The sequence below is a fragment of the Macaca fascicularis genome, chromosome 1 (genome assembly GCF_037993035.2).
Source record: "Macaca fascicularis isolate 582-1 chromosome 1, T2T-MFA8v1.1".
Classification (NCBI taxonomy): domain Eukaryota; kingdom Metazoa; phylum Chordata; class Mammalia; order Primates; family Cercopithecidae; genus Macaca; species Macaca fascicularis.
In genome coordinates, this window is record NC_088375.1 from 218,592,332 (window position 1) to 218,617,983 (window position 25,652).

Below are 25,652 nucleotides of genomic sequence, written 5' to 3' on the forward strand. Positions count from 1 at the left end.
AGAAAATTGAACAGTGGAAAGGGGTGAGTGATCAGATCGAATATTGCGACAGAGATTTCTGAGACAATGTTCTCAAGGAGACCTCCAAGGAGAAGGTCAGCACATGTTTAAAGAAATGTCTGTGGCCAAGAGTAAGAATGAAAAATGGTTTACAGGCTTCCTCTATACCAGAGAGGGCTCCTGTAAGATCCTCGACGATGTTCCATTCATCTTTCCCTTCTGTAAACAAAAGTAGGTGTCTTCCTTATTCACTTTCAAAAAGACATTCATTCTTTCAGTTCCTCACTCTGGCCATGGACATTTCCATGTGAAAATACACATAGTGCATCTTGCAGTCACTAGATGCAAAGCCATGGACAGAAATGAGGCCACGTGCAGACGGGGCCAGTTGAAAAGATGAAAGATGGAATGAATGACAGGCTCCAGAAGGCAACACTGATTGACCGAAAGGATGAGAAGCCACAGTCAGTCAGGAGGTGATTCTGACTAAGGGTAAGTGGGGTGGTGATGGCGCACCATTTTGAGTACACTCAATGCTGCTGGGTGGTTCCCACTCCTTTAGTTAATTTTGTGTTATGCAAATCTCACCTCAACAATTACTTCTTTCAAAAAGAGAAATCAAGGCTCTGAGAAACAACTACAACCCATAACTTATTATTATCCTTGTTCTCTGTTTCATAAATCTTTGTGTGTTGTAAGCCTGCCATGGCAATTCCTGCCCTTCCCCAGACCCAGCTTAGCGCTTACTTCACCCAGAGGAGTGGCTGTACATCAGAGATTTACACACCTACCCACCTGCCTGCATAGGGCCCCCTCACCTGAGCTCCTCAGCTTGCCCGAGCTGCTCTGCAAGCTTCTCCTCCTTCAACTGAAGCTCATCCCGCAGCATAGATTTTAGGAGGTCTTTGCACTCTTCATAGTCTGAGAAAAGACAGACACACCGGCCCCAGTGAAAAGCTGGACACACAGCGGTGGTCACTGCCTACAGGGCAGGAGCCAGGTCCATCCAAAGGATATAATTGTCCCCAGTACCAGGCTCTAGGCAGGGATTTCCACCACTTTACTCTTCAGTCTCCCCACTTTATGGCATCTCAACCTCCAAAATTTAGAGAGGAAGAAAGAGAAACTGAGGGACAGACAGGACAAGCTACTTGGATGGAGCCCAGGTGACAGGCCCAGGGTTCCTGCTCTGCACACTGCACTGCTACTTCCACACATTCTCGGGTGCGATCTTTCTTCTTCTATAGGAACAAAAGCCTCTTCCCCCAGGAAGTAGGACTTCCCTCACACCAGGGTACTCTCTGCATTTTTGTTTATTCTTTGAGGAGTCTTCTCCTGTCGCCCAGGCTGGAGTGCAATGGTGTGATCTTGGCTCACTGCAACCTCTGCCCTGGGTTCAAAGGATTCTCCTGCCTCAGCCTCCCAAGTAGCTGGGATTACAGGTGCCCACCACCACGCCCCGTTAATTTTTGTAATTTTAGTAGAGATGGGGTTTCTCCATGTTGCCCAGGCTGGTCTCAAACTCCTGACCTCGTGTTCCAGCTGCCTCAGCCTCCCAAAGTGCTGGGATTACAGGACTGAGCCACCTTGCACGGCCCCTACTCCCTGCTCTTGATGCTGTCGGTTATAGATACCACGGGTTCTATTAGGAGCAGACTCCTCTTGACGCCCCTCACAGCGGGTACTGTGTACTATCAACAAATTTCCCTCAGGGTCCCTTGAACAGAGATTTGCCTATTGGGCCTCAACAGAAGCTTGAACTGAATAAAAGTTCACTAGCCCGAGACATTTACAACAATAGACTAGATGTTATTTTTCTGCCAGATCTTATATGGTACAGAGAGGATTCTTGAAAACATGATTTAGCCTCTTGGAGAAAACAGGTCATTCTGTGCCTGTCTCTGAAACCATCACTGAGATTTTACCTCTAGGCCCATCCCCAGCTGACTGCAAACATGGAAAGTTTTGAAATACTTTGGTACCTTTCCCATCCAACTTTAACAAAAGGTGAAAATACCCATTTCTATTTTCCTACAAGTATGGAAAGTATTACATTACTTCTTGGAGAGAGAATTCCGTTTCTCAGAGAGAAGACAGGACATCATTCATCACTTTTGTGATTGTGAGCTTAGGGAACTTACTGTAAGTGTTCTGCCCCTTGGCCAGAAAGTAGGCCACTTGAGTTACAAGATATTTCTCCTTGGTGTTTATAAACTGACGTTTGTTCTCTGCCTGCTGGGGGTGCAGTTTCTCGTTGATTTCTAGAGTATTCATCTCTGACTTCTCACTGGACCAAGGGCCCGCAGATAACACCATGCTGTCGTTTGTGGTAGAAGAGGTGGAGCCAGGGACTGGGGAGAAAAAATCCAAACACATGATGGGTTAATAACTGGTGAAATCAAATAGGTTGAATCAGGACTGAGGGATGTCACGGACAGCCTCGTCCACTGATTTGAAGATGCTGTTTCCCTGGTTTCACTCTTCTCATCTCCACTCTTGATCTCCTTTAAGTCAACGTGTCTGAGCTATGCAGTCACCTTGAAATCAGGACACAAACACTTCCACTTTTTTCTTGCTTAGAAGTTTCTATAAAGCAAGGCTGGGCTCTGAGCTTTTTACCCCATGAGAGGCCAATGTTTCTGTGTAGCTCAAGAGATTGTTTTTTGTTTCGTTAATTTTTTTGTTTGATTGGTTGGTTGGTTTTGGTTTTTTATGTTTTGTTTGAGAGGGAGTCTCACTGTGTCGCCCAGGCTGGTGGCATGATCTCAGCTCACTGCAACCTCTGCCTCCTGGGTTCAAGTGATTCTCATGCGTCAGCCTCCCAAGTAGCTGGGATTACAGGCACCAACCACCATGCCAGCTATTTTTTGTATTTTTAGTAGAGATGCAATTTCGCCATGTTGGCCAGGCTGCTTTCGAACTCCTGACCTCAGGTGATCCGCCCACCTTGTCCTCCCAAAGTGCTGGGATTACAGATGTGAGCCCAGTGACCCTGGCCAGAGACTTCTTATTAACAGCTAAGACAAGCCAATGAAAAGGAGAGAGAGTCTAGCCTGAGAAAAGTGAATGAGGGTGGGAGGATCATCTGAGCCAATCCTCGCACCTAAGCCTCCTGAGCAGATGGGACTCTAAGAGCAAAGGAACATGCCTGGCTAATGTTTTGTATTCATTGTAAAGATGGGTTTCACCATATTCTCCAGCCTGCTCTTGAACTCCTGAATTCAAATGATCCTCCCACTTGGGCCTCCCAAAGTGCTGCGAATATATGTGTCAGTCAGCGCACCTAGCTCCATCCTAGTTTCTGAGTAAACCAATATGTATCTATATAGCCTGTCCTCACAATGGATCTTCCGTAGTCTAGACAGAGGTATGAGACACAAGGAAAATAGAGGCTACCTGCGACAAGGTTTAGAGCATCCTGCCGTACATCAGGAGACGATTCACGGTCTATAAGCAGAGTCAAGTCCATTTGGTCTTCCTCAAATGTGACTTTGGAGTTCTTGTGAGGCTGATTGGACTCAGAAGGGCCATAGCTATTTGAACAAGTGATGACACATTCTTCCACTGAGTCCTCAGGGACTTCCTTTTCTTCTGCCTTCCGCACCTCCCTGATGAGGTGAGATAGAGATGCCAGAAGATTAAATACAGAGGGATTGGACCCCAGGGAGACCTAGCAGGTTTTGACGGGAGGCATTAAGACAGTGGTCACAGAAAGCAAACAGGAGGTTCCCTTTAGGAGTGAAGAGGCAATCCTCTTCTCTCTGCAACAGAGCATGGCGGCCATGGGAGACAGAGAGGAAGAGACCAACCGGTGTTCATTTCACTGGAGAGACAGGAGCTGAGAAAGATGAAGACTCAGCTATCCCTGTTCGGTACAGATATGACACTCACCACACACAGAGAAACACAACAGCTGCCACACGCGGTGTCTAAGCTGGGTTGAATTTCTCATACTGTGACCAAAGGAATACAGGCTTGCGGCCCATTGTAGATGCCAGAGACAGGGTGTGCCTCCTAGATCTTTTTCCTATGTTAAAACCCATTACTTGCACCTGATTATTCAGTGTTACCTGGGGCACATGATTCCTGTACTTACTCAGTGTCATCAACTTTAACATCTTCATCCTCACCTTCATCATTTTCTGTAAATACAGAAGTGTTCGTTCAGATATTTCCCACTTCACACTCTGCAGGCACAGTCAGTCCAATGTGCACAGAGACATGGACATCTAGGCATGGGTCACCGTTAAACTGAAAGCTCTCATGTTTTATCTTTAATAAAATGCCCTGGCATGGTTTCCTGATCCATCAGGCAATGCATTTCTGATCTGGAGGGCCACCATCAAGATGTCACCAAATATTGAAAAGACCCTTTGCTCCGCATATCACTGGGGACTTTTGCAGCCTCTCTCTGGACTTTGGCAGCTGTCTCCCGCATCCCGCCACAGATCTGATTCCCAGGCACAGACTTGGTGTCCTGTCACAGTTCGCATTTGGAACCTAATTCTTTCCCTTTGGAGCAGACAAACTTGCCCGACAGTCCTCTATGCCTCAGGAGACTTCACAGGCCCTCCATGTGGCTTCTGCTGTGTTATTCAGGGACATGCTCTCCATGGGGAGTGCTCCAGTCTGAAGCACTTCCTACAACCAAATACCCCCACGTCAAGTGCCTTCTCCAACACCACATGGTGAGGGGCTTTATCTCATTTTCAAAAGCAGTCATAAGTGTTCCCACATTTAGATGCTTCAGACTCTTGCAAGAGACAATTTTCCTGCCTTTTCCGATGGACACAGAGAAACTCAAGAAGGATAAATTACTCATTCACCGACACTTACTAAGAACATTGCCAAAGAGACAGCCTGGGAACCTTCATTCTAAGTCCACAGCTCTTTTCACTCTAACAAGAACCCTCCTGTCACAGCCTCCTTCCTCTCCTTTACAACTAGAGAGATGCTGCCTCTTGCTCCAAAGACCATCTCCACCAAGGAAGGAGGGACATTTGCAATACTGTGACCTCCAAACCCATGGGTTTCCCATCTCTGATATCACACAGGAAGTCCTGGAAGAGCCACAAATGTTTAGTGGAAAAAAACACCAATGATACAACATTGTGAAAGGATGGAGGTCGGGAGTCTCGCATAAGCCTGGGGTTTTGGGTCTCCAGGTCCTATGGAAACCTTACCTGTGGTGAGCTTTCGGACCAGGTGCTGTGCCAGCCTACAGCCCTTGGCCAGCTGTTCTCGGAGGTCCCGCCTCTGGGAGTTGGCCGGCTCATCCGGAGTGAGGAGGGCCTGGAGATGCTGATTCAATGCGCGGGAGGCATCTCTCCCTTCCCGCAACTTCTCCCTTAACTGGCTCAGCTCTCGTTCCTGAGACTGAACCAGGACTTTATATTGCCTAAGGTGAGATAGTAGAGAAAATTGAACAGTGGAAAGGGGTGAGTGATCAGTTCGAATATTGCTACAGAGATTTCTGAGACAATGTCCTCAAGGAGACCTCCAAGGAGAAGGTCAGCACACGTTTAAAGAAATGTCTGTGGCCAAGAGAAAGAAGGAAAAATGGTTTACAGGCTTCCTCTATATCAGAGAGGGCTCCTGTAAGATCCTCGACGATGTTCCATTCATCTTTCCCTTCTCTAAACAAAATTAGTTGTCTTCCTTATTCAGTTTCAAAAAGACATCCTTTCAGTTCCTCACTCTGGCAATGGACATTTCCATGTGAAAATACACATAGTCTATCTTGCAGTGACTACATACAAAACCATATACAGAAATGCGGCCAAGTGCAGACGGGGCCAATTGAAAAGATTAAACAAGAAAAGAATGACAGGCTCCAGAAGGCAACATTGATTGGGTCAAAGATAAGATGCCGCAGTCAGTCAGGAGGTGATTCCGACTATGGGTAAGTGGGGTGGTGATGGCGCACCATTTTGAGTACACTGAATGCTGTTGGGTGGTTCCCACTCCTTTGGTTAATCATGTCTTATGCAAATTTCACCTCAACAATTACTTCTTTCAAAAAGAGAAAACGAGGCTCTAGGAAACAACTGCAACCCATAACTTATTACTGTCCTTGGTCTCTGTTTCACAAACCTTTGTGTATTGTGAGCATGCCATAGCAATTCCTGCCCTTCCCCTGGCCCAGCTTGGCTCTTACTTCTACCCTCCGAGCTGCTATACATCCGAGATTTACACACCTGCCCACCTGCCTGCATAGGGCCCCCTCACCTGAGCTCTTCAGCTTGCCCGAGCTGCTCTGCAAGCTTCTCCTCCTTCAACTGAAGCTCATCCCTCAGCATAGATTTTAGGAGGTCTTTGCACTCTTCATAGTCTGAGAAAAGACAGACACACTGGCCTCAGTGAAAGACTGGACATGCTGCTGAGGTCACTGCCTACAGGGCAGGAGCCAGGTCCATCCCAAGGACATAACTGTCCCCAATACCAGGCTCCAGGCAGGGATTTCTACCTCTTTACTCTTGAGTCTCCTGACTTTCCGGCATCTCATCCTCCAAAATTTAGAGACAAACAAACCGAAACTCAAGGGCACATCAAGGAAGTTGACAAGATGATTCAACCACAATGAAGTAGAGTCAGAATTCACAGCCCCTGAGGTCTGACTCTGAATGCGGGGCCACTTTCCCAAGCCTTGCAGCCTCTCCTCCAAAACACTGCACTGGGGCATGAAGTAGAGATTTCACGGACAATTGGGAAGGCCTCTAGGACTATGGGACTGATGGTTTCCCTTTTAATGGGAATTTCAAGGACAACTATGTCAAAGATCTTAAAAATCTTTGAGTTTTAAATCATAACTGCAGATACGATTTTAAGAATCATAACGGAAACATAAAGTATGAGACATAAGACCACAAGACTATGAAGGAAACATGCCCAAATACTAACAAAGTTTGTGTTAATTTACAAACAGTAGAATGAAGAACTAATAGATAGTGTTTACTCTGTGCCCATAAATGTTCTAGGAGATTGATAAGAAATAGCTCATGTAACTCACTGCAGCAATTTACAGAGGTAAGTATTACTGTCGCACCCTATGAATAGATGAGGAAACTGAGGGACACACAGGACAAGCAAATTGGATGGAGCCCAGGAGACAGACCCAGGGTTCCTGCTCTGCACACTGCACTGCTACTTCCACACATTCTTGGGTACATCATTCTTCCTCTTTAGGAACAAAAGCCTGTGCCCCAAGAAACAGGACTTCCCTCCCACCAGGCTACTCTCTGCCTTTTTTGTTTGTTTCTTTTTTGATGAGTCTTGCCCTGTCGCCCAGGCTGAAGTGCAATGGCATGATCTTGGCTCTCTGCAACCTCTGTCTCCTGGGTTCAAAGGATTCTCTGGACTCAGCCTCCCGAGTAGCTGGGATTACAGGCGCCCGCCACCACACCCAGCTAATTTTTCTAACTTTAGTAGAGACGGGGTCTCTCCACATTGCCCAGGATGGAATCAAACTCCTGACCTCGTGATCCAGCTGCCTCAGCCTCTCAAAGTGCTGGGATTACAGGACTGAGCCACCTTGCACGGCCCCTACTCCCTGCTCTTGATGCTGTCGGTTATAGATACCACAGGTTCTATTAGGAGCAGACTCCTCTTGACGCCCCTCACAGCGGGTACTGTGTACTATCAACAAATTTCCCTCAGGGTCCCTAGAACAGAGCTTGGCCTATTGGGCCTCAACAGAAGCTTGAACTGAATAAAATTCACTAGCCCGAGACATTTAGAACAACATACTAGATGTTATTTGTCTGCCGGATCTTATATGGTACAGAGAGGATTCTTGAAAACATGATTTAGCCTCTTGGAGAAAACAGGTCATTCTGTGCCTGTGTCTGAAACCATCACTGAGATTTTACCTCTAGGCCCATCCCCACCTGACTGCAAACATGGAAAGTTATGAAATACTTTGGTACTTCTGTCTTCCAACTTTAACAAAATGTGAAAATACCCATTTCTATTTTCCTAGAAGGAAGGAAAGGATTAAATTATTTTTGATGGAGAAGATCAAAATTTCTCAGAGAGAAGACAGGACATCATCACTTTTGTGATGGTGAGCCTATAGAACTTACTATAACTGTTCTGCTGGTTGGCCAGGAAGTAGGCCACTTGAGTTACAAGAAATTTCTCTCTAGTGTTTCTAAACTGTTCTTTCTTTTCTCCCAACTGCGGGCGCAGTTTCTCGTTGATTTCTGGAGTGTTCATCTCTGACTTCTCACTTGGCCAAGGACCAGCAGATGCCACCATGCTGATGTTTGCGGCAGAAGAGGTGGAGCCAGGGACTGGGGAGAAAAAATCCAAACACATGATGGGCTAATAACTGGTGAAATCAAATAGGTTGAATCAGGATTGAGGGATGTCACTGACAGCCTCGTCCACTGATTTGAAGATGCTGTTTCCCTGGTTTCACTCTTCTCATCCCCACTCTTGATCTCCTTTAAGTCAACGTGTCTGAGCTACGCAGTCACCTTGAAACCAGGACACAAACACTTCCACCCTTTTCTTGCTTAAAAGTTTCCATAAAGCAAGGCTGGGCTCTGAGCTTTTTACCCCATGAGAGGCGAATGTTTCTGTGTAGCTCAAGAGATTGTTTTTTGTTTCATTAAATTTTTCGTTTGACTGGTTGGTTGGTTTTGGTTTTTTATGTTTTGTTTGAGAGGGAGTCTCACTCTGTCGCCCAGGCTGCAGTGCAGTGGCACGATCTCAGCTCACTGCAACCTCTACCTCCTGGGTTCAAGTGATTTTCGTGGCTCAGCTTCCCAAGTAGTTGGGATTACAGGCACAAACCACCATGCCAGCTATTTTTTGTATTTTTAGTAGAGATGCAATTTCGCCATGTTGGCCAGGCTGCTTTCGAACTCCTGACCTCAGGTGATCTGCCCACCTCACCCTCCCAAAGTGCTGGGATTACAGATGTGAGCCAGCGACCCTGGCCAGAGACTTCTTATTAACAGCTAAGACAAGCCAATGAAAAGGAGAGAGTCTAGCCTGAGAAAAGTGAATGAGGGTGGGAGGATCATCTGAGCCAATCCTCGCACCTAAGCCTCCTGAGCAGTTGGGACTATAGGGGCAAAGGAACATGCCTGGCTAATGTTTTGTATTCTTTGTAAAGATGGATTTCACCATATTCTCCAGTCTGCTCTTGAACTCCTGAATTCAAATGATCCTCCCACTTGGGCCTCCCAAAGTGCTGCAAATATATATGTCAGTCACCACAGCTAGCTTCATCCTAGTTTCTGAGTAAACCAATATGTACCTATACGGCCTGTACTCAGAATGGATCTTCCATAGCCTAGACAGAGGTATGAGACACAAGGAAAATAGAGGCTACCTGGGACAAGGTTTAGAGCATCCTGCCATCCATCTGGAGACGATCCACGGTCTATAAGCAGAGTTGAGTCCACTTGGTCTTCCTCAAATGTGATTTTGGAGTTCTTGTGAGGCTGGTTGGACTCAGAAGGGCCATAGATATTTGAACAAGTGACGGCACATTCCTCCACTGAGTCCTCAGGGACTTCCTTTTCTTCAGCCTTCCACACCTCCCTGATGAGGTGAGATAGAGATGCCAGAAGATTAAACACAGAGGGATTGGACCCCAGGGAGACCTAGCCGGTTTTGACAGGAGGCATTAGGAGAGTGGTCACAGAAAGCAAACAGGAGGCTCCCTTTAAGAGGGAACAGGCAATCCTCTTCTCTCTGCAACACAGCATGGCAGCCACGGGAGACAGAGAGGAAGAGACCAACCGGTGTTCATTTCACTGGAGAGATAGGAGCTGAGAAAGATGAAGACTCAGCTATCCCTGTTCGGTACAGATATGACACTCACCACACACAGAGAAACACAACAGCTGCCACACCCTGTGTCTAAGTTGGGTTGAATTTCACATACTGTGGCCAAGGGAATACAGACTTTTGGCTCATCATAGATGCCAGAGAGGGTGTGCCTCTTAGACCTTTTTCATATGTCAAAATCCATTACTTGCTCCTGATTATTCAGGGTTACCTGGGGGCACACGACTCCTGTACTTTCTCAGCCTCCTCAACTTTAACATCTTCATCGTTATCTTCATCATTTTCTGTGAATACAGAAGTGTTCATTCAGATATTTCACACTTCACACTCTATAAGCACAGTCAGCCCAATGTGCACAGAGACATGAACATCTAGGCATGGGTCACCATTCAACTGAAAGCCCTCAGGTTTTACTTTAACAAAATGCCCTGGCATGGTTTCTTGTTCCATCAGGCAATGCATTTCTGCTCTGGAGGGCCACCATCAAGATGTGGCCAAATATTGAAAAGACCCTTTGTTGCCTATATCACTGGGGACTTGCACAGCCTCTCTCAGGACTTTGGCAGCTGTCTCCATCATCCCACCAGAAATCTGATTCCCAGGCACAGGCTTGGTGTCCTGTCACAGTTTGCATTTCGAACCTAATTCTTTCTCTTAGGAGAGGACAAACTGGCCCCACAGTCCTCTATGTATCAGGAGACTTCACAGGCCCTCCATGTGGCTTCTCCTGTGTTATTCAGGGACATGCTCTCCATGGGGAGTGCTCCAGTCTGAAGCACCTCCTAAAACCAAATGCTCCCACATCAAGTGACTTCCCCAACACCACACGGCGAAGGGCTTTATCTCATTTTCAAAAGCAGTCATAAGTGTTCCCACATTTGGATGCTTCAGAACCTTGCAAGAGACAATGTGCCTGCCTTTGCAGATGGAGAGAGAGAATCTAACGAGGGAAAAATCACTCACTCACCGACACTTACTAAGAACATTGCCAAAGAGACAGCCTGGGAACCTTCATTCTTAGTCCAGAGCTCTTTTCACTCTAACAAGCACCCTCCTGTCACAGCCTCCTTCCTCTCCTTTACAACTAGAGAGATGTTGCCTCTGGCTCCAAAGACCATCTTCCATCAAGGAAGGAGGGACATTCCCAATACTGTGACCTCCAACCCCATGGGTTGCAGGGTTTCCCATCTCTGATCTCACCCAGGAAGTCCTGGTCATGTCATGGCCACATATGTTTAGTGGAAAAAAACACCACCGATACAACTGTCATTGTGAAAGTACGAAGGTCTGGAGTCTCTCATAAGCCTGGGGTTCTGGGTCATCAGATCCTATGGAAACCTTACCTGGGGTGAGCTTTCGGACCAGGTGCTGTGCCAGCCTACAGCCTTCAGCCAGCTGTTCTCGGAGGTCCCGCCCCTGGGAGTTGGCCGGCTCATCCAGAGTGAGGAGGGCCTGGAGATGCTGATTCAATGTGCGGGAGGCATCTCTCCCTTTCCGCAACTTCTCCCTTAACTGGCTCAGCTCTCGTTCCTGAGACTGAACCAGGACTTTATATTGCCTAAGGTGAGATAGTAGAGAAAATTGAACAGTGGAAAGGGGTGAGTGATCAGTTCCAATATTGCGACAGAGATTTCTGAGACAATGTTCTCAAGGAGACCTCCAAGGAGAAGGTCAGCACATATTTCAAATGTCTGTGGCCAAGAGAAAGAACAAAAAATGGTTTACAGGCTTCGTCTGTATCAGAGAGGGCTCCTGTAAGATCCTCGACAATGTTCCATTCATCTTTCCCTTCTGTAAACAAAAGTAGGTGCCTTCCTTATTCAGTTTCAAAAAGACATTCATCCTTTCAGTTCCTCACTCTGGCCATGGACATTTCCATGTGGAAATACACATAGTGCATCTCGCAGTCTCTAGATGCAAAGCCATGGACAGAAATGAGGCCCAGTGCAGAGGGGACCAGTCGAAAAGATGAAAGAAGGAAAGAATGACAGGCTCCAGAAGGCAACACTGATTGACCGAAAGGATGAGAAGCCACAGTCAGTCAGGAGGTGATTCTGACTAAGGGTAAGTGGGGTGGTGATGGTGCATCATTTTGAGTACACTGAATGCTGTTGGGTGGTTCCCACTCCTTTAGTTAATTTTGTGTTATGCAAATTTTACCTCAACAATTACTTCTTTCAGAAAGAGAAATCATGGCTCTGAGAAACAACTACAACCCATAACTTATTATTATCCTTGTTCTCTGTTTCATAAATCTTTGTGTGTTGTGAGCCTGCCATGGCAATTCCTGCCCTTCCCCAGACCCAGCTTAGCTCTTACTTCACCTCGCCGAGCGGCTGTACTTCAGAGATTTACACACCTGCCCACCTGCCTGCATAGGGCCCCCTCACCTGAGCTCTTCAGCTTGCCCGAGCTGCTCTGCAAGCTTCTCCTCCTTCAACTGAAGCTCATCCCGCAGCATAGATTTTAGGAGGTCTTTGCACTCTTCATAGTCTGAGAAAAGACAGACACACTGGCCTCAGTGAAAAGCTGGACACAGAGTGGTGGTCACTGCCTACAGGGCAGGAGCCAGGTCCGTCCCAAGGACATAACTGACCCCAGTACCAGGCTCTAGGCAGGGAATTGCAGCTCTTTACTCTTCAGTCTCCCGACTTTCTGGCATCTCATCCTCCAAAATTTAGAGACAAACAAACCGAAACTCAAGGGCACATCAAGGAAGTTGACAAGATGATTCAATCACAATAAAGTGGAGTCAGAATTCACAGCCCCTGAGGTGTGACTCTGCATGCGGGGCCACTTCCACAAGCCTTGCAGCCTCTCATCTAAAACACTGCACTGGGGCATGAAGTAGAGATTTCTTGGACAGTTGGGAAGGCCCCTAGGACTATGGGACTGATGGTTTCCATTTGGGAATTTCAAGGACAAATATGTCAAAGATCTTAAAAATCTTTGATTTTTAAATCGTATCTGCAGATATGATTTTAACAATCATAACAGAAACATAAAGTATGAGACATAAGACCACAAGACCATGAAGAAAATATGCCCTAATACTAACAAAGTTTGTGTTAATTTACAAACAGTAGAATGAGGAACTAATAGATAGTGTTTAATCTGTGCCCATAAATGTTCTAGGAGATTGACAAGAAATAACTCATGTAACTCATTGCAGCAATTTACAGAGGTAGGTATTACTGTAGCACCCTATGAACAGATGAGGAAACTGAGGGACAGACAGGACAAGCAAGTTGCATGCAGCCCAGGAGACAGACTCAGGGTTCCTGCTCTGCACACTGCACTACTACTTCCACACATTCTTGGGTGCGATCTTTCTTCCTTTTAGGAACAAAAGCCTGTGCCCGAGGAAGCAGGACTTCCCTCTCACCAGGGTACTCTCTGCTTTTTCTTTTCTTTTCTTTAATTTTTTTTTTTTTTTTTTTTTTTTTGACGAGTCTTGCCCTGTCACCCAGGCTGGAGTGCAATGCTGTGATCTTGGCTCACTGCAACCTCTGTCTCCTGGGTTCAAAGGATTCTCCTGCCTCAGCCTCCCGAGTAGCTAGAATTACAGGTGCCCACCAACATTTCCCACGTAATTTTTGTAATTTTAGTAGAGACGGGGTTTCTGCATGTTGCCCAGGCTGATCTCAAACTCCTGACCTCGTGATCCACCTGCCTCAGCCTCCCAAAGTGCTGGGATTACAGGACTGAGCCACCTTGCACGGCCCCTACTCCCTGCTCTTGATGCTGTCGGTTATAGATACCACGGGTTCTATTAGAAGCAGACTCCTCTTGAGGCCCCACATAGCAGGTACTGTGTACTATCAACAAATTTCCCTCAGGGTCCCTAGAACAGAGATTTGCCTATTGGGCCTCAACAGAAGCTTGAACTGAATAAAAGTTCACTAGTCCCAGACATTTAGAACAACAGACTAGATGTCATTTGTCTGCCGGATCTTATATGGTACAGAGAGGATTCTTGAAAACATGATTTAGCCTCTTGGAGAAAACAGGTGGTTCCGTGCCTGTGTCCGAAATCAATAACTGCTATTCTACCTCTAGGTCCATCCCCACCTGACAGCAAACAGGGAAAGTTTCAAAATACTTTGGTACCTCTGTCTTCTAATATTAACAAAATGTGAAAATACCCATTTCTATTTTCCTAGAAGTAAGGGAAGGATTAAATTATTTTTGATGGAGAGAGAATTCAGTTTCTCAGAGAGAAGACAGGACATCATCCATCACCTTTGTGATGGTGAGCCTATGGAACTTACTGTAACTGTTCTGCCCCTTGGTCAGAAAGTAGGCCACTTGAGTTACAAGAAATTTCTCCTTGCTGTTTAGGAACTGATGTTTGTTCTCTGTCCGCTGGGGGCGCAATTTCTCGTTGATTTCTAGAGTGTTCATCTCTGCCTTCTTACTGGACCAAGGGCCCGCATATACCACCATGCTGACGTGTGTGGCAGAAGACGTGGAGTCAGGGACTGGGGAGAAGAAACCCAAACACATGATGGGTTACAAACCGGTGAAATCAAATAGGTTGAATCAGGACTGAGGGATGGCAGTAACTGAAATTCTTAACTTACTGTTGAGAAAAACGAGATCAGTCCCCACAGCACTTTAGGATCCTTAACCACAAAAACAAGGTTCGAGGTGTCTGAGTTCAGAGCTAAGGCACTGCCAGTCGCTCAGAGTCTCACAAGAGTGAGGAAGATTGTGGCCAGCGTGCCAGGTAACGGTCTGCAGTTGCAATAACAGAATTAGAAGGTGAGGGTGTCATGGAATCTTAGGAGCCTGCGTTCCAATTGCACTGGCTTGGCTGAAACACAGGCACCCTGGTCTCACCTGAGGGTCACCACCAATGGGCTCATTCCTTCAGCATTCACTCTCAATATTCATGTACCTTTGTGACAATGCCACAGACCGTCTCTTTCCCAATACATCTAAGCACATTCCTCACTGTTTATCTCTTGTCTGTACAACATCATCAAGTCAGAAAGAGTTTCCCAACAGGTTATATTTTCTTAAGGGCAGTCATGAAGTCACCCCACCTGCTCCCAGTTAAAACAGATCTTAAGCCTTTTCTGCAAGTGTAAGATATGAAACTTTTAGCCTGCACTGATATCCTCTGCATCTTCTGCAGTTTTTTCTGTATCCACTAGAAAGTGAATGAATAATTCATTTTTTAAAAATGTTTTCTTTCCTGTCTCAGTATTCTTCTTGCTGCATCTCATTGTTATGTTGATTTCTTTTTTCTTACTGGGGCACCAGTAAGAAAAGCATCTTGGCTTTCACTACACTCTAGACCAGTTTGACATCCCTATGTCCAAAGCTCTTCCTCTATGTGGGTTGATTTGTATTTTCATGGCACTGAGCACCACATTTCATACTTGTCAATTGTGGATGTCATTCTAGTGCCTCAAGAGCTCTTTTCAAGGGATCAAGTGATCAAATTCATGTATATAGAGATCTCCTGAAAACATGTATGACCATCTATCTTAGGAAGTTTCATAAACCTGATGCTATTTGGTTGTTTCCCTTTTGTTTTCCCATATACTGGAAAGAACAGGGCCATGAGAGGCTCTTATGGAATATGTTTTTATATATATTTTGTTGAGTTGGACTAACATCATTCATTTTTGGTTTCATTTCACTAACAGAACATGGCAAGGTCAAGGTTATGGTCAGGGTTGGCTGGTGATCCTCAGTGGTGCAGCAGAAGGTGAGTTTGAGATGAGAGGAATGAGTAGGAAAGAGCAATCCCCTGAGCCACCTCCTCACTTTCTCAGCTTCCATCCCCACCAAGGTTTTGTGAGCCTGGAACTTGGGAGACTGTTCTGTAGCCCAGGTCTCCTAGGATTGGCTGCTGGACTTGCCTGAGTTGTGGGTGCACTGGGTGTGATCCTGGGCCGCTCAGCATTCATGTGGAAGTGAAGGAACGAGGACTGGATCAATCCCATTTGAAGGCGTGCCTCACTGCAGCCCGCACTGTCCTCCAATGACACTGTAAGGATACTGCTTTGAGATGTATCAACAGCTTTAAGTTAACGTATTTTCCGGGGTCTGGGAGACCTGACGTTCTGTGTCATGATGAAAATCTGTCAAGTTTCTTCATTTTAAAAATGATAAAACTGCAGGTTCACAAAGTTACATGGCTTACTTGAGGTCACACAGGGATGAGTTTTCAGCACTGCCAATAAAAGCAATCACAGTCATTATTCAGTCATTATTCCTAGGATCCATATAATTCAGTAAATATTCACATAATTAGTAGATATTCACTGATGAATTTGTACAAGGCATTTTGCTCAAAACTGTGCTCATATTTGGATGTTGTATCTTCACCATAATCCTTAAGGTAATGCTATTATCCATATGTAACAGGTAAGAAACCTGAAGAAGAGGGATAGCAAATCATGTCTTTGGACATATTTCTATTTTTTGGTTTCTGTGAAGCTGGAAGAATGACCACAATGAGTCACAGGAAGAGTATACATACCTGGATTATTTTCCAGGACAGAGGTGTGCCCTCCTAGAGTACTGGGACCAAAATTCTCAAGTGTCTGAAACCTTGCTTTAACATTATGGGAAATAACCTCTATCACCTGGAATTTCCCTGAAACTTTGGAATATACAAGAGAAGTATGAGACTTGGGTCTTCCCTTGGCTGTGTTTAATTCAGTCTTCTATGGAATACCAATGATTCTCACTAAGACTTTTGCCTTTTTATATCCACAGTGTATGTTTTACGGAGATGATTTTATACTTTTCTCTATTTAGAAAGAATAAATATGAGCAACAGTTTAGGTTTTATGCCCTGGACTTAATATTTTTCTGATTCCTGTTTTGAGATTAAATTCTCATGGAAATAGAAAAATACTTATGATTTCTCATAAGGCCAAGTTTGTTATTAGTTTGAGTTTTTGAAGATGAAGCACAAACTTTGGATTTTACCTTTGTCTGTCCCCATCAACACCACTCATTCTCTCTCAGTATGACCTGGACTTGCCCCTGCACTTACCCGCGTCCTGCTGAAGCATCTCCATGCACTGTCCAATTCCATCAGTGACTCAGGCTCCTCCCAAGGCTCCCTGAAATGGACACAGGGATCAGGACGTCAGACACATTCCAGACACAAAGGCAACCCATACTGTAGAGCAGGCAGCTGTGTTTCCACTTCCCGAATGTTCCAGTGATGTCCTAAAACTGAAAGGAACACTTTCCCTTTTTAGGGGTCTGTTCTTCATGCCTCTGATCTAGTGAACATAACTGTCCTGAAATGGAAAGAGCTTGCTAAATTTCTGGTTTCTTGTTAGGTGGCTAGAATAGATTCATAAGACTTCCTTACTTACCCATGACTGCTGAAGTTTGAATTCCTAGCAGGATGATTCCTTTTCTTGTAAGGGGAGCAGCTTAGGCAAGATTGGCCATGTGGCTGTGCAAAAAGAGGTCAACTGAATTTCTACTCAAAGCATGCTTGAATTTGAAACTAGGGCTTCCACTCTTCCAAAGTTGGACGGTCACTGCCTCAGGCATGTGTCCCGAAGGGCTCGTGGCTCTGCTGTACTCAAAATAAAGTTTAAATGGAGCCCAGCAAACCAGATCTCCTTCTCCTTTACTTCTAGGTTCCCTCAATAGTTTCTCCTCTGCTTTAGAGACTGCACTGAAAATATTCTTGTTCTGCTGTTGTGTATTGGCTTCGGAATGATGTGATGCAGCTCAATGGGTCCTACCCCCAACTTCATCAAAGTAAGAAACAGCTGGGAAAGTCAGTGCAAATACAAGTTCAGTGTCCTCCTTGCAGGGATTCTGATTCAGAGGGCTCAGGTGGGGCCTGGAATGTGTTTGTTAACATGACTCGGATGTGCACTGAATTTGGGGACCCACTGATAGCACTGACCTTACAGTTGATGGGATGATTCTTTCTGTTTTGCTGATGAAGAAACTGAGGCACAGAGAGTCTGTAACTTGCCCAAGTTCCCCTTGCTATAAGTCCTGGAGCCAGATCTCAGGTGGAGCAGCCTCTTCCCCACTCCCTTCTCACATTTTCCAATTCAGCCGGGTCAGTTCCTTCCAAGTGCATGTTTCTCTCCCCCATATCTCATTTCTGAAAAGAGGAAAACTTCTGGAATTTAACTTCTTTCATCTAATACATTTCCTCACAACATGCTGCCAGCATCACATTCTGGTCACTTACTATTAAAGTGAGATGCTTTTTTTTTTTTTTTTCTTTCCTTTTTGAGACAGGGTCTTGTTCTATCACCCAGGCTGGAGTGCACCGGTGATTATAGATCACTGCAACCTCGAAATACTGGGCTCAAGCGATCCTCCTACCTCAGCTTTACAAGTAGTTGGAACTCTAGGCACACATCACCATTTCTGGCTAATTTTTTATTTTTCATAGAGACAAGGTCTTGCTATGTTGCTCAGGCTGGTTTTGACCTTCTGGCCTCAAGCGATCCTCCCAACTAGGCCTCCAAAGATTACAGGAGTGAGCCATTGAGCCTGGCCTGAAATGCTTTTTCCTTTTTTTTCCCCTTTTTTTTTTTTTTTTTTAATGAAAATACAGGACATGGAGATGTGGAAAGACACCTTGCTTTATTACTGTTATTATTTCTATAGTATAATTCATATATCACAAAATTCACCATTTTTAACCACACATTTCAGTCTTTTACCATATTCCAAAAGTTTCACAACCATCTCTACTACCTCATTCCAGAATATTTTCATAATGCCAAAAACCATGCCTGTACCTACGGGCAGTCACTCTTCAATTCCCCCATTCTTGCTGTCTCTGACAACCACTAATCTATTTTCTCTAGATATAGATGTACTTGTTCTGGGCACTTCCTCTATAGGGAATAACAAACTGTGACATTTTCCATCTGTTTCTTAGCATATTGTTCTCAAGTTTCATCCTTCGTTACATGAACTTTTATGGCCCAATAATATGCCACTATATGTTACACCACATTTTGTTTATTCATCAACTGATGGTGGTTTAAGATGTTTCCACTTTTTAACTATTAAGAATAATGCTGCTATGTACAGCTTTGTACAAGTTTTTGAGTGAACACTTGTTTTTCATTTTCTTGGTTATAAGCCTACGAGTGCAATTGCTGCATCATATGTCACTTTATGCTTTACTTTTTTTGTTGTTGTTAAATTTTCAAGGAACTCACACACTGTTCACCAAATTCAGTAGCTATGCCATTTTACATTCCCAACAGTAATATGTGAGAATTCCATATTCTCCATAACTTTCCAAACATGTATTGTCTTTATTTTTTTCTTAAGTCATAGTAGTGGGTGTGAACTGGTATCTCATTTTGGTTTAAATTTACATTTTCCTAATGATGAAAAACATTGAACATCTTAGCATGTGCTTCTTGGCCATTTGTGTGTTTCCTTAGAGAAACCTCTACTCACAGCTTTTTTTCCCATTGTTAAATTGGGTCGTTTGTCGTCTTTTGCTCAGTTATATGAATTCCTTATACACTCTAGGTATTAGACCTGTGTCAAATATATAATTTGGAAATAGTTCTCCCATGATGTGGATTATCTTTTCACTTCCTTGACAGTGTCCTTTGAAGCATATAAGTTATTATTTTAATGAAGTCCATTTCTCCATCTATTTTTGGATTGTTTGTGCCTACTTAAAAAATGTCTAATCCAAAGTCACAAAGATTTGTACCTGTTTTCTTCAAGACATCGTTTTTTAAAGGAGAACTTTCCTGGGTTGTAGAGGAGGGTGGACATGGTTTATTTATGCCTCCTGTCCATTACCAATGTTTCTCCTGATTGTAATCCATATGCTCACCACCCCTCCATGGAGCATCCATGGCCTGTAACAGAGCTCTGGGGACTGATATCCTTCCACTGACTTTGGTGCTGGTGAGAGCCCTGGTCATGTGGTTCAGCTTGGCCTTAACCCAACCCAGTTGCACATATTCCTCAGGCCCTTTAGAGTTGAAGCTGAGAGCCTCTCTGAGAATGCTTGCCAGCCCATGCTGTTCTAAGGCTGGAGCAAACTTCCTCTGTCTATTCCAGACAGAGGCGATTGCAGGGGTTGGACTCAGTCAAGACATCTCTGGTGTTAGAAAGTAGACCTGTTTCAGGGTTTGGAGAAGATTGTTCAATATGAACTAGGTCCTCTCCAATTATTTTTACTGTATGTGTGACTTCTTTCCAGAAACAAAGGAATAAATAATATTTTGCTTAGAACATTCTGTCTATTCTTTGTCAATTGTTGTTTGTCTACAACTTTCACATGGATAAAAAGGGGAGTTCAGTGTAAATATATTCTTAACAATTAATTATGGTTCATGTCCTCTGCCACGGGATCATATTTAAATCTATGAACTAGCCTGTTACTTAGGTATTATCCTGTTCCCGATGAGAAAACAAACTCAGAAAGATGGGAAAATTTCCCTAGGTCACATATGTGTGTGTGTGGGGGGGGGGGTTTGTATACATACATATGTCTTAAGAATCATTAATTAGACATATATGTGAGTATCTATTTCTGGATTCTCTCTTCCCTTCCACTGATATATATTCTATTTTTTTTCAACAAAACACATGATTTTCATAGCTGCAGAGTAATTCTGGAAATAGGTAGTGAATTCATTCACCATTATTCTATTATAATATTGCTCCTTTATTATTCTTGATCATCGACATTACCATATAAATAGTAGAATCAACTTGTAATTTTCTACCACAATGCTGCTTGGAATTTTTATTAGAATTGCATTGGATCTGGAAATCAACTGATGAAAAGCTGACTTTTAAAACATAACTCTTCTGATCCATGACAAGGTTTATCTCCCCACTAATTGAGTTCTTTCATAATTTCTTAAAGCAATTTTTTGTAGTTGTTGGTGTACTGGCCAAACATACATTTTGTTGATTTTCTTTCTTTCTTCTCTCCCTCCCTCCTTACCTCCCTCTCTCTTTCTTTCCTTTTTTTTTTTTTTTTTTTTTTTGAGACAGAATCTTGCTCTGTTACCCAGGCTGGAGTGCAGTGATGCAATCTCAGCTCGCTGCAACCTCTGCCTCCCAGGTTCAAGTGATCCTCCTGTCTCAGCCTCCCCAGTAGCTGGGACTACAGGTACATGCCACCACACCCAGCTAATTGTTTGCATTTTTAGTAGAGACTGCGTTTCACCATGTTACGCATGATGGTCTCAATCTCTTGACCTCATGGTATGTCCACCTCAGCCTCCCAAAGTGCTAAGATTATAGGTGTGAGCCACTGCGCCCAGCCTGTTGAATTTATTTATAAGAAAACATGTATTTAGATGTTACTTTAAATGACACTGTTTTTTACTTCTTTTTGCAAATGCTCGTTGCTAATATACAGAAATACACAAGACTACTTATATCGAGCTTATATTCTGTAACATTATCAAACTCACTAATTACTTTTGGTAGATTTTTGTAGATTTCTAGGATTATTAACATACACAGCCATTATCTGTGAATAAAGACAATTTCAATTCTTTCTTTTCAATCTTTTCAATACTTTTATTTATTTGTCTTACCTTATTGCATTTAGATCTCTAGTATAATGCTGAATTGAAAGTGTACCAATAGATATTCTACTTTTTTCTCTGATTTAATAGAAAAGCATTCAATTTTATGCCATTTAATATAATGTTACCTGTGAGTTTTTTTCAAATCTATCCTTAATGGGGTTAGAAGTGTTGCCTTCTATTTTTATCATGCTGAGAGTTTTCTGGGATTTGTTTTTATAAAAATCATGAAAAAAGTTTTCAATTTTGCCAAATGCTTTTACTGTGTATGATAAGGTTATCATATGGTTTTTCTCTTTTGCCCTGATAATATATAAAATTATATTTTTTAAATATAAAAAAGATTTCTTGAATCAAGCCAGGACACTTTTTTTAATTATAAAATTTAACAAATATATCGAAATATAAATTACATGCAATTGAGATTTATTAAAGTATAATCAAGTATATTAATGTGTATAATTAAAGTGTATAATTTTAAGAGCTTGAGCACAGTATACACAAGTCAAAGAGACATGACAGAAAATACTAAGGATTCCTCAGCATATGTGATTTATCTTGGTGAATGTTCTATGTGAGTTTGAGAAGAGTTATTTGTTAGCTGTTCTTAGATGTATTTTGCTTAAATGTCGACTTAACTAGCTTGTGTCATTGATTGTGTGAATTAATTTTGTTCTAGTGGGCAGGAAAATTACTGTCTGATCACTTTGGACTTATGTGGACTTGGTTTATGTTTTATTAAAATGAATGCATGGAAAGCCCACAGCATTTCCCAAGACCCTCTAATTTGGCAATCACCAATCCACCGCTTTGTGGATTTTGTCAGGGTTTGGTTTTAGGCTTTATTAGGGTTGGTCTAGAATAGGCCTTACTGTAAAGTGTGACACTTATTCCTAAAGCACAGTCATTCTAGTGTCTCAGTTGGATACCCGGCTGCTAATGAGGTGTGTGTGAGTTCTTCCCACCCTGGATGGCAGAAACTTCATCATCCATTCCCCAACCCTCCTCCACCTCAAGTACCTCTGGTCCAAACTCAGTTTGACAGCAGCCACCCCTCTGTTAAATCTGTTTGTCCTTTCCTTGTGCAGGTACAGTCCCGTCCTTGATAAGTGTGCACATGGAACCCCTCATGGACTTCGACAGCTGCCCCTCTGAACAGCTGTCTCCTCATTGCTGCCCTGCCCCACAGACTGCAGTTGCTTCAGTGGACTTCAACTCTGATCTCTGCCTTCTCACCTCAGTGGGGCTGTCCTGCTCTGAGTGGACTCCAGCCCACGATGCAGCTGCTGAAAAATTCTCCCTAAAGAACTAGGAAATCATGGGGGCCCCCCCCCTTTAGTTTCCTGTTGTACTGCCTGTTGTCCACTGTCTGAAAACAATTTTATGGTTGTTTATGGAGGCAGGATTAGTCTGATATGATTTATTCTAGGGGAAACAACCAGAAATCTGTTATACTCTTTTAATTACTGTGTCTTTATAATATTATGGTCAAATCCTAAGATGACCCCCAGTGATCTTTGTTCTCATATAATCACTTCTTCCTGACTGTAGACAAAGGCCAGTGACATCACTCCTGTGATTGTGTTACAATTTAATGCAAAAACAAGTTAGCAGATATAATCGAGATCTCAGATCAGTCAAATTTAATATAGAGAGATGATCTTATGAGCTTGACCTAATGAAGGTGAGTTCCTTGGAGGGACTGAGGTCTTCCTGGAGAGATGTGAAGTGCAGGAGGGTTTCCATTCAGGGCATGTCTCCTCTTCTGGCTGGAGGAAGCATGTATTGGGAACATGGGAGGCCTCCAGGAGCAGAGAGAGGCCCCTGGCTGACAGTCAGCAAGAAAATAGAGATCTCAGTTCTACAGTCACAAGGAACTGAACTCAGCTGACAACCTGAGGAAACTAGACAGCAAATTCTTCCCCAGAAACTCCAGAAAGAAACCCAGCCTAATTTCAGCCTGTGAGGCCCTGAGAAGAAGACCCAGCTAATCCAGGCCTCAACTTCTCATCTGTGGATACTGCCAGAAAATAAATCAGTCTTATTTTAAGACTCTAAAAGCTAGCAGTAATTTAGCATGCAGCAATAGAAAATTAATACAAACAAAATGGAGAAGACGTTGGAGTGGGGACAAAAATGAAACGGTGGGAGAGGGATGCCTGTATGCTGATATGGTTGATGCCTGTACGGTTGAATTGGGTCTACCATTCCTCATCTAATTAGCTTTGGTCTATTAAGCTGCATAGCTACACACAAACATTGGTACTAGGTTGAATCCAGAGGAGTAAGATATTGCATTCTTCAGAGTAGACGAGAACACTCTGAATTTGGGGTCACTGGATCATAAGTCATATACGAGGTCCCTCTGGGAAGGCCTAGAGGAAGATTTACAGGATACACTTGAAACAACATTGAAGGCTTCTTTGTTCCCCAGAGGGACCCGATCTCCTCTCAGTCAAGAAGATCCAAGTCTCTGAACTGGATGCCAAGTTATAAATTCCCACTATACTGACTCCATCAAGCTTCTGTCCTCAGAACTAGAGTTTATCAATAAAAGATGGACTCAAGGGAGTCTAGGCATTTATTCTCCTATTTTATACAAATCAGTTAATGTGTATGAACAAAACAGACTTTGAAGAAAGTAAATCACAGCTGCCACAGGAAAACAGCTTCAACATCCTCATCAGTCATCAGGGGTGTTCTGTTGAGAGGACTTGATATGAGGCTTTCCTCATCATGGGCTAGCACAGACGCAGGGGAAATGTCACCAAGTCTTCAATTCGGAGTGTAGCAGCCTGGGCTGTTGATTCGTTAGGCCTCCTGCTGCTGGAGATGCAAGTAGTGCATTTTCATGGCCACCACAGGTGCCCTTAGGTTAGCATTCTTCAGAGCCAGAATCTAACAAGCCACAGAAGCTCTGAGTATCTCCCTTTCCTCAGTCACTCACATAAATGACTTCAGGTCCTTCAGGGGGAGGCCTGAAGGAAGATTGACAGCATACACTTGCGGCAACATTGAAGGCTTCACTCTTCCTCAAGGGATCCATCTCCCCTCAGTCAAGAAGCTCCAGGGATCTCAACTGGATGCCAGGTCATAAATTCCCACTATGGTGACTGCATCAGGTCTCTGTCCTCAGAACTACAGCTTTTCTAATTATTACAAAAGTTCATTCCTTACTAGATTTCCCATCCATTACATTCCCAGACACCTCACAATGATTAGTAACCACCACATAACCCTACCTCTCAAAGAAATCCCTCCTGCCTTGTCTCTAGATGGCCAAGTCCCACGGCCTGTCCTCTGCTCTTCCAGAACCCTGTTCTTCTCACTGACAGCAGCAAGGGCAAATCCATGCAGCATCTCCCGCCATGACCTCCAGTTTGCAGACAGTAGGTACCACAGGTACTTGACAGTCACGCCACTGTTCCCCTCACCCGTGCATTTCTTAATGCCTTGGTGAGGAGAATGTTTCTGGATCTTCCTTGATGGGAGCTAAAGGAACAAAGGTAAATAATGCTATGGGACCCACTGAGAATTGGGGCTATGGAAGAGTGACCACTGAAGTAACAGACAGATGCAGCTATTGCCAGATACTCAGTGCCAGAGCAGGGAGGAAGAGGGAAGAAATACAGACCACACCTTCCTCTCACTTCCAGGCTCCATCAGGTGCCCTCTATTGCTAAACCTAACTAGAAGTATGTACACAGGGGAGCCAGGGATGCATTCTAGAAGGGACAAGCACCAAGTGACATAAGACAGGATGGAAATGAGTGGAGAGTGGATCTGTGGGAAGGAGGAGGGGATGATATGGGGAAACAAAAGGAGAATACTAGCTAATAACGCTAGGTAACACTAACATTCCAAAGGCTGTGCTCATATTCAGAAAAGAAAGTTCAGCATAAAGTACTAAACCAGGAGTCAAGATACTGTATTTTCAACTGCTGTTCCAACAGCTGTATTATAAAGGGCCAGTTTATGTCATGCCTTTCTAATTTGACCTAAAGTGCCAGGTGGCACTGGGGCTGGCACAGCCGTGCTCAACTATGTGTTGGAGAGTACACAGAGACTGCCAGGCTGAGGGAAGACACAAGAGAATAGAAGAGATGCTCTCAGGGAACGAGAGACCACACAGCCCCAGAGTCAGGGCGGCATCAGCCACTGTCGGCTGCTCATTTTCCCAGACACAGCCCACAAGCCTCAGCCATGCTGTGCTTTGCAAGACGCTTCTTCACCTTTTCAATAAACCTCCCTGAATTGAAGCTGACGGGGGTTTATTTCTCCTTCATCATCAATTAAATTCTTCACCGCAACAAT

The 25,652-nt window shown here is 44.0% G+C and overlaps 1 protein-coding gene and 2 long non-coding RNA genes across 17 annotated transcripts in view; 2 read left to right on the plus strand and 1 right to left on the minus strand.

Moving 5' to 3' along the window:
- LOC123571933 (uncharacterized) overlaps positions 1-15,536 on the plus strand; it is a 131,533-nt gene extending 115,997 nt beyond the window's left edge. The window contains exon 4 of the long non-coding RNA XR_010581130.2: positions 15,459-15,536. This is a non-coding gene — a long non-coding RNA (uncharacterized lncRNA). The remainder of the gene's footprint in view (positions 1-15,458) is intronic.
- The window catches only part of LOC102137933 (NBPF family member NBPF3-like), a 131,318-nt gene that overhangs the window by 98,530 nt on the left and 7,136 nt on the right, over positions 1-25,652 (minus strand). For 8 of the 15 annotated variants that reach the window (XR_012425445.1, XM_065529236.2, XM_065529238.2 and 5 more), the window contains exons 1-13: positions 14,385-14,543; positions 14,073-14,282; positions 12,192-12,294; positions 11,145-11,359; positions 10,013-10,085; positions 9,341-9,552; positions 8,082-8,291; positions 6,229-6,331; positions 5,184-5,398; positions 4,097-4,142; positions 3,397-3,608; positions 2,142-2,351; positions 819-921 (exon numbers count right to left, since the gene is read on the minus strand). Coding sequence is in view for 14 of the 15 variants with exons in the window: in XM_065529236.2 (XP_065385308.1) it covers positions 819-921; positions 2,142-2,351; positions 3,397-3,608; positions 4,097-4,142; positions 5,184-5,398; positions 6,229-6,331; positions 8,082-8,291; positions 9,341-9,552; positions 10,013-10,085; positions 11,145-11,359; positions 12,192-12,294; positions 14,073-14,247 (1,877 nt within the window). In the remaining variant the exon portion in view is untranslated. Of the gene's footprint in view, positions 1-818; positions 922-2,141; positions 2,352-3,396; positions 3,609-4,096; positions 4,143-5,183; positions 5,399-6,228; positions 6,332-8,081; positions 8,292-9,340; positions 9,553-10,012; positions 10,086-11,144; positions 11,360-12,191; positions 12,295-14,072; positions 14,283-14,384; positions 14,544-15,674; positions 15,989-16,819; positions 16,890-17,150; positions 17,218-17,698; positions 17,906-25,652 lie in introns of those variants that run through there. The other 7 variants (XM_065529233.2, XM_074018878.1, XM_074018896.1 and 4 more) reach the window with 4 other exon arrangements.
- Positions 20,793-22,734, plus strand: LOC141408778 (uncharacterized). Its single transcript, XR_012425502.1, has 2 exons — positions 20,793-20,914; positions 22,427-22,734. It is a non-coding gene; the product is annotated as an uncharacterized lncRNA (long non-coding RNA).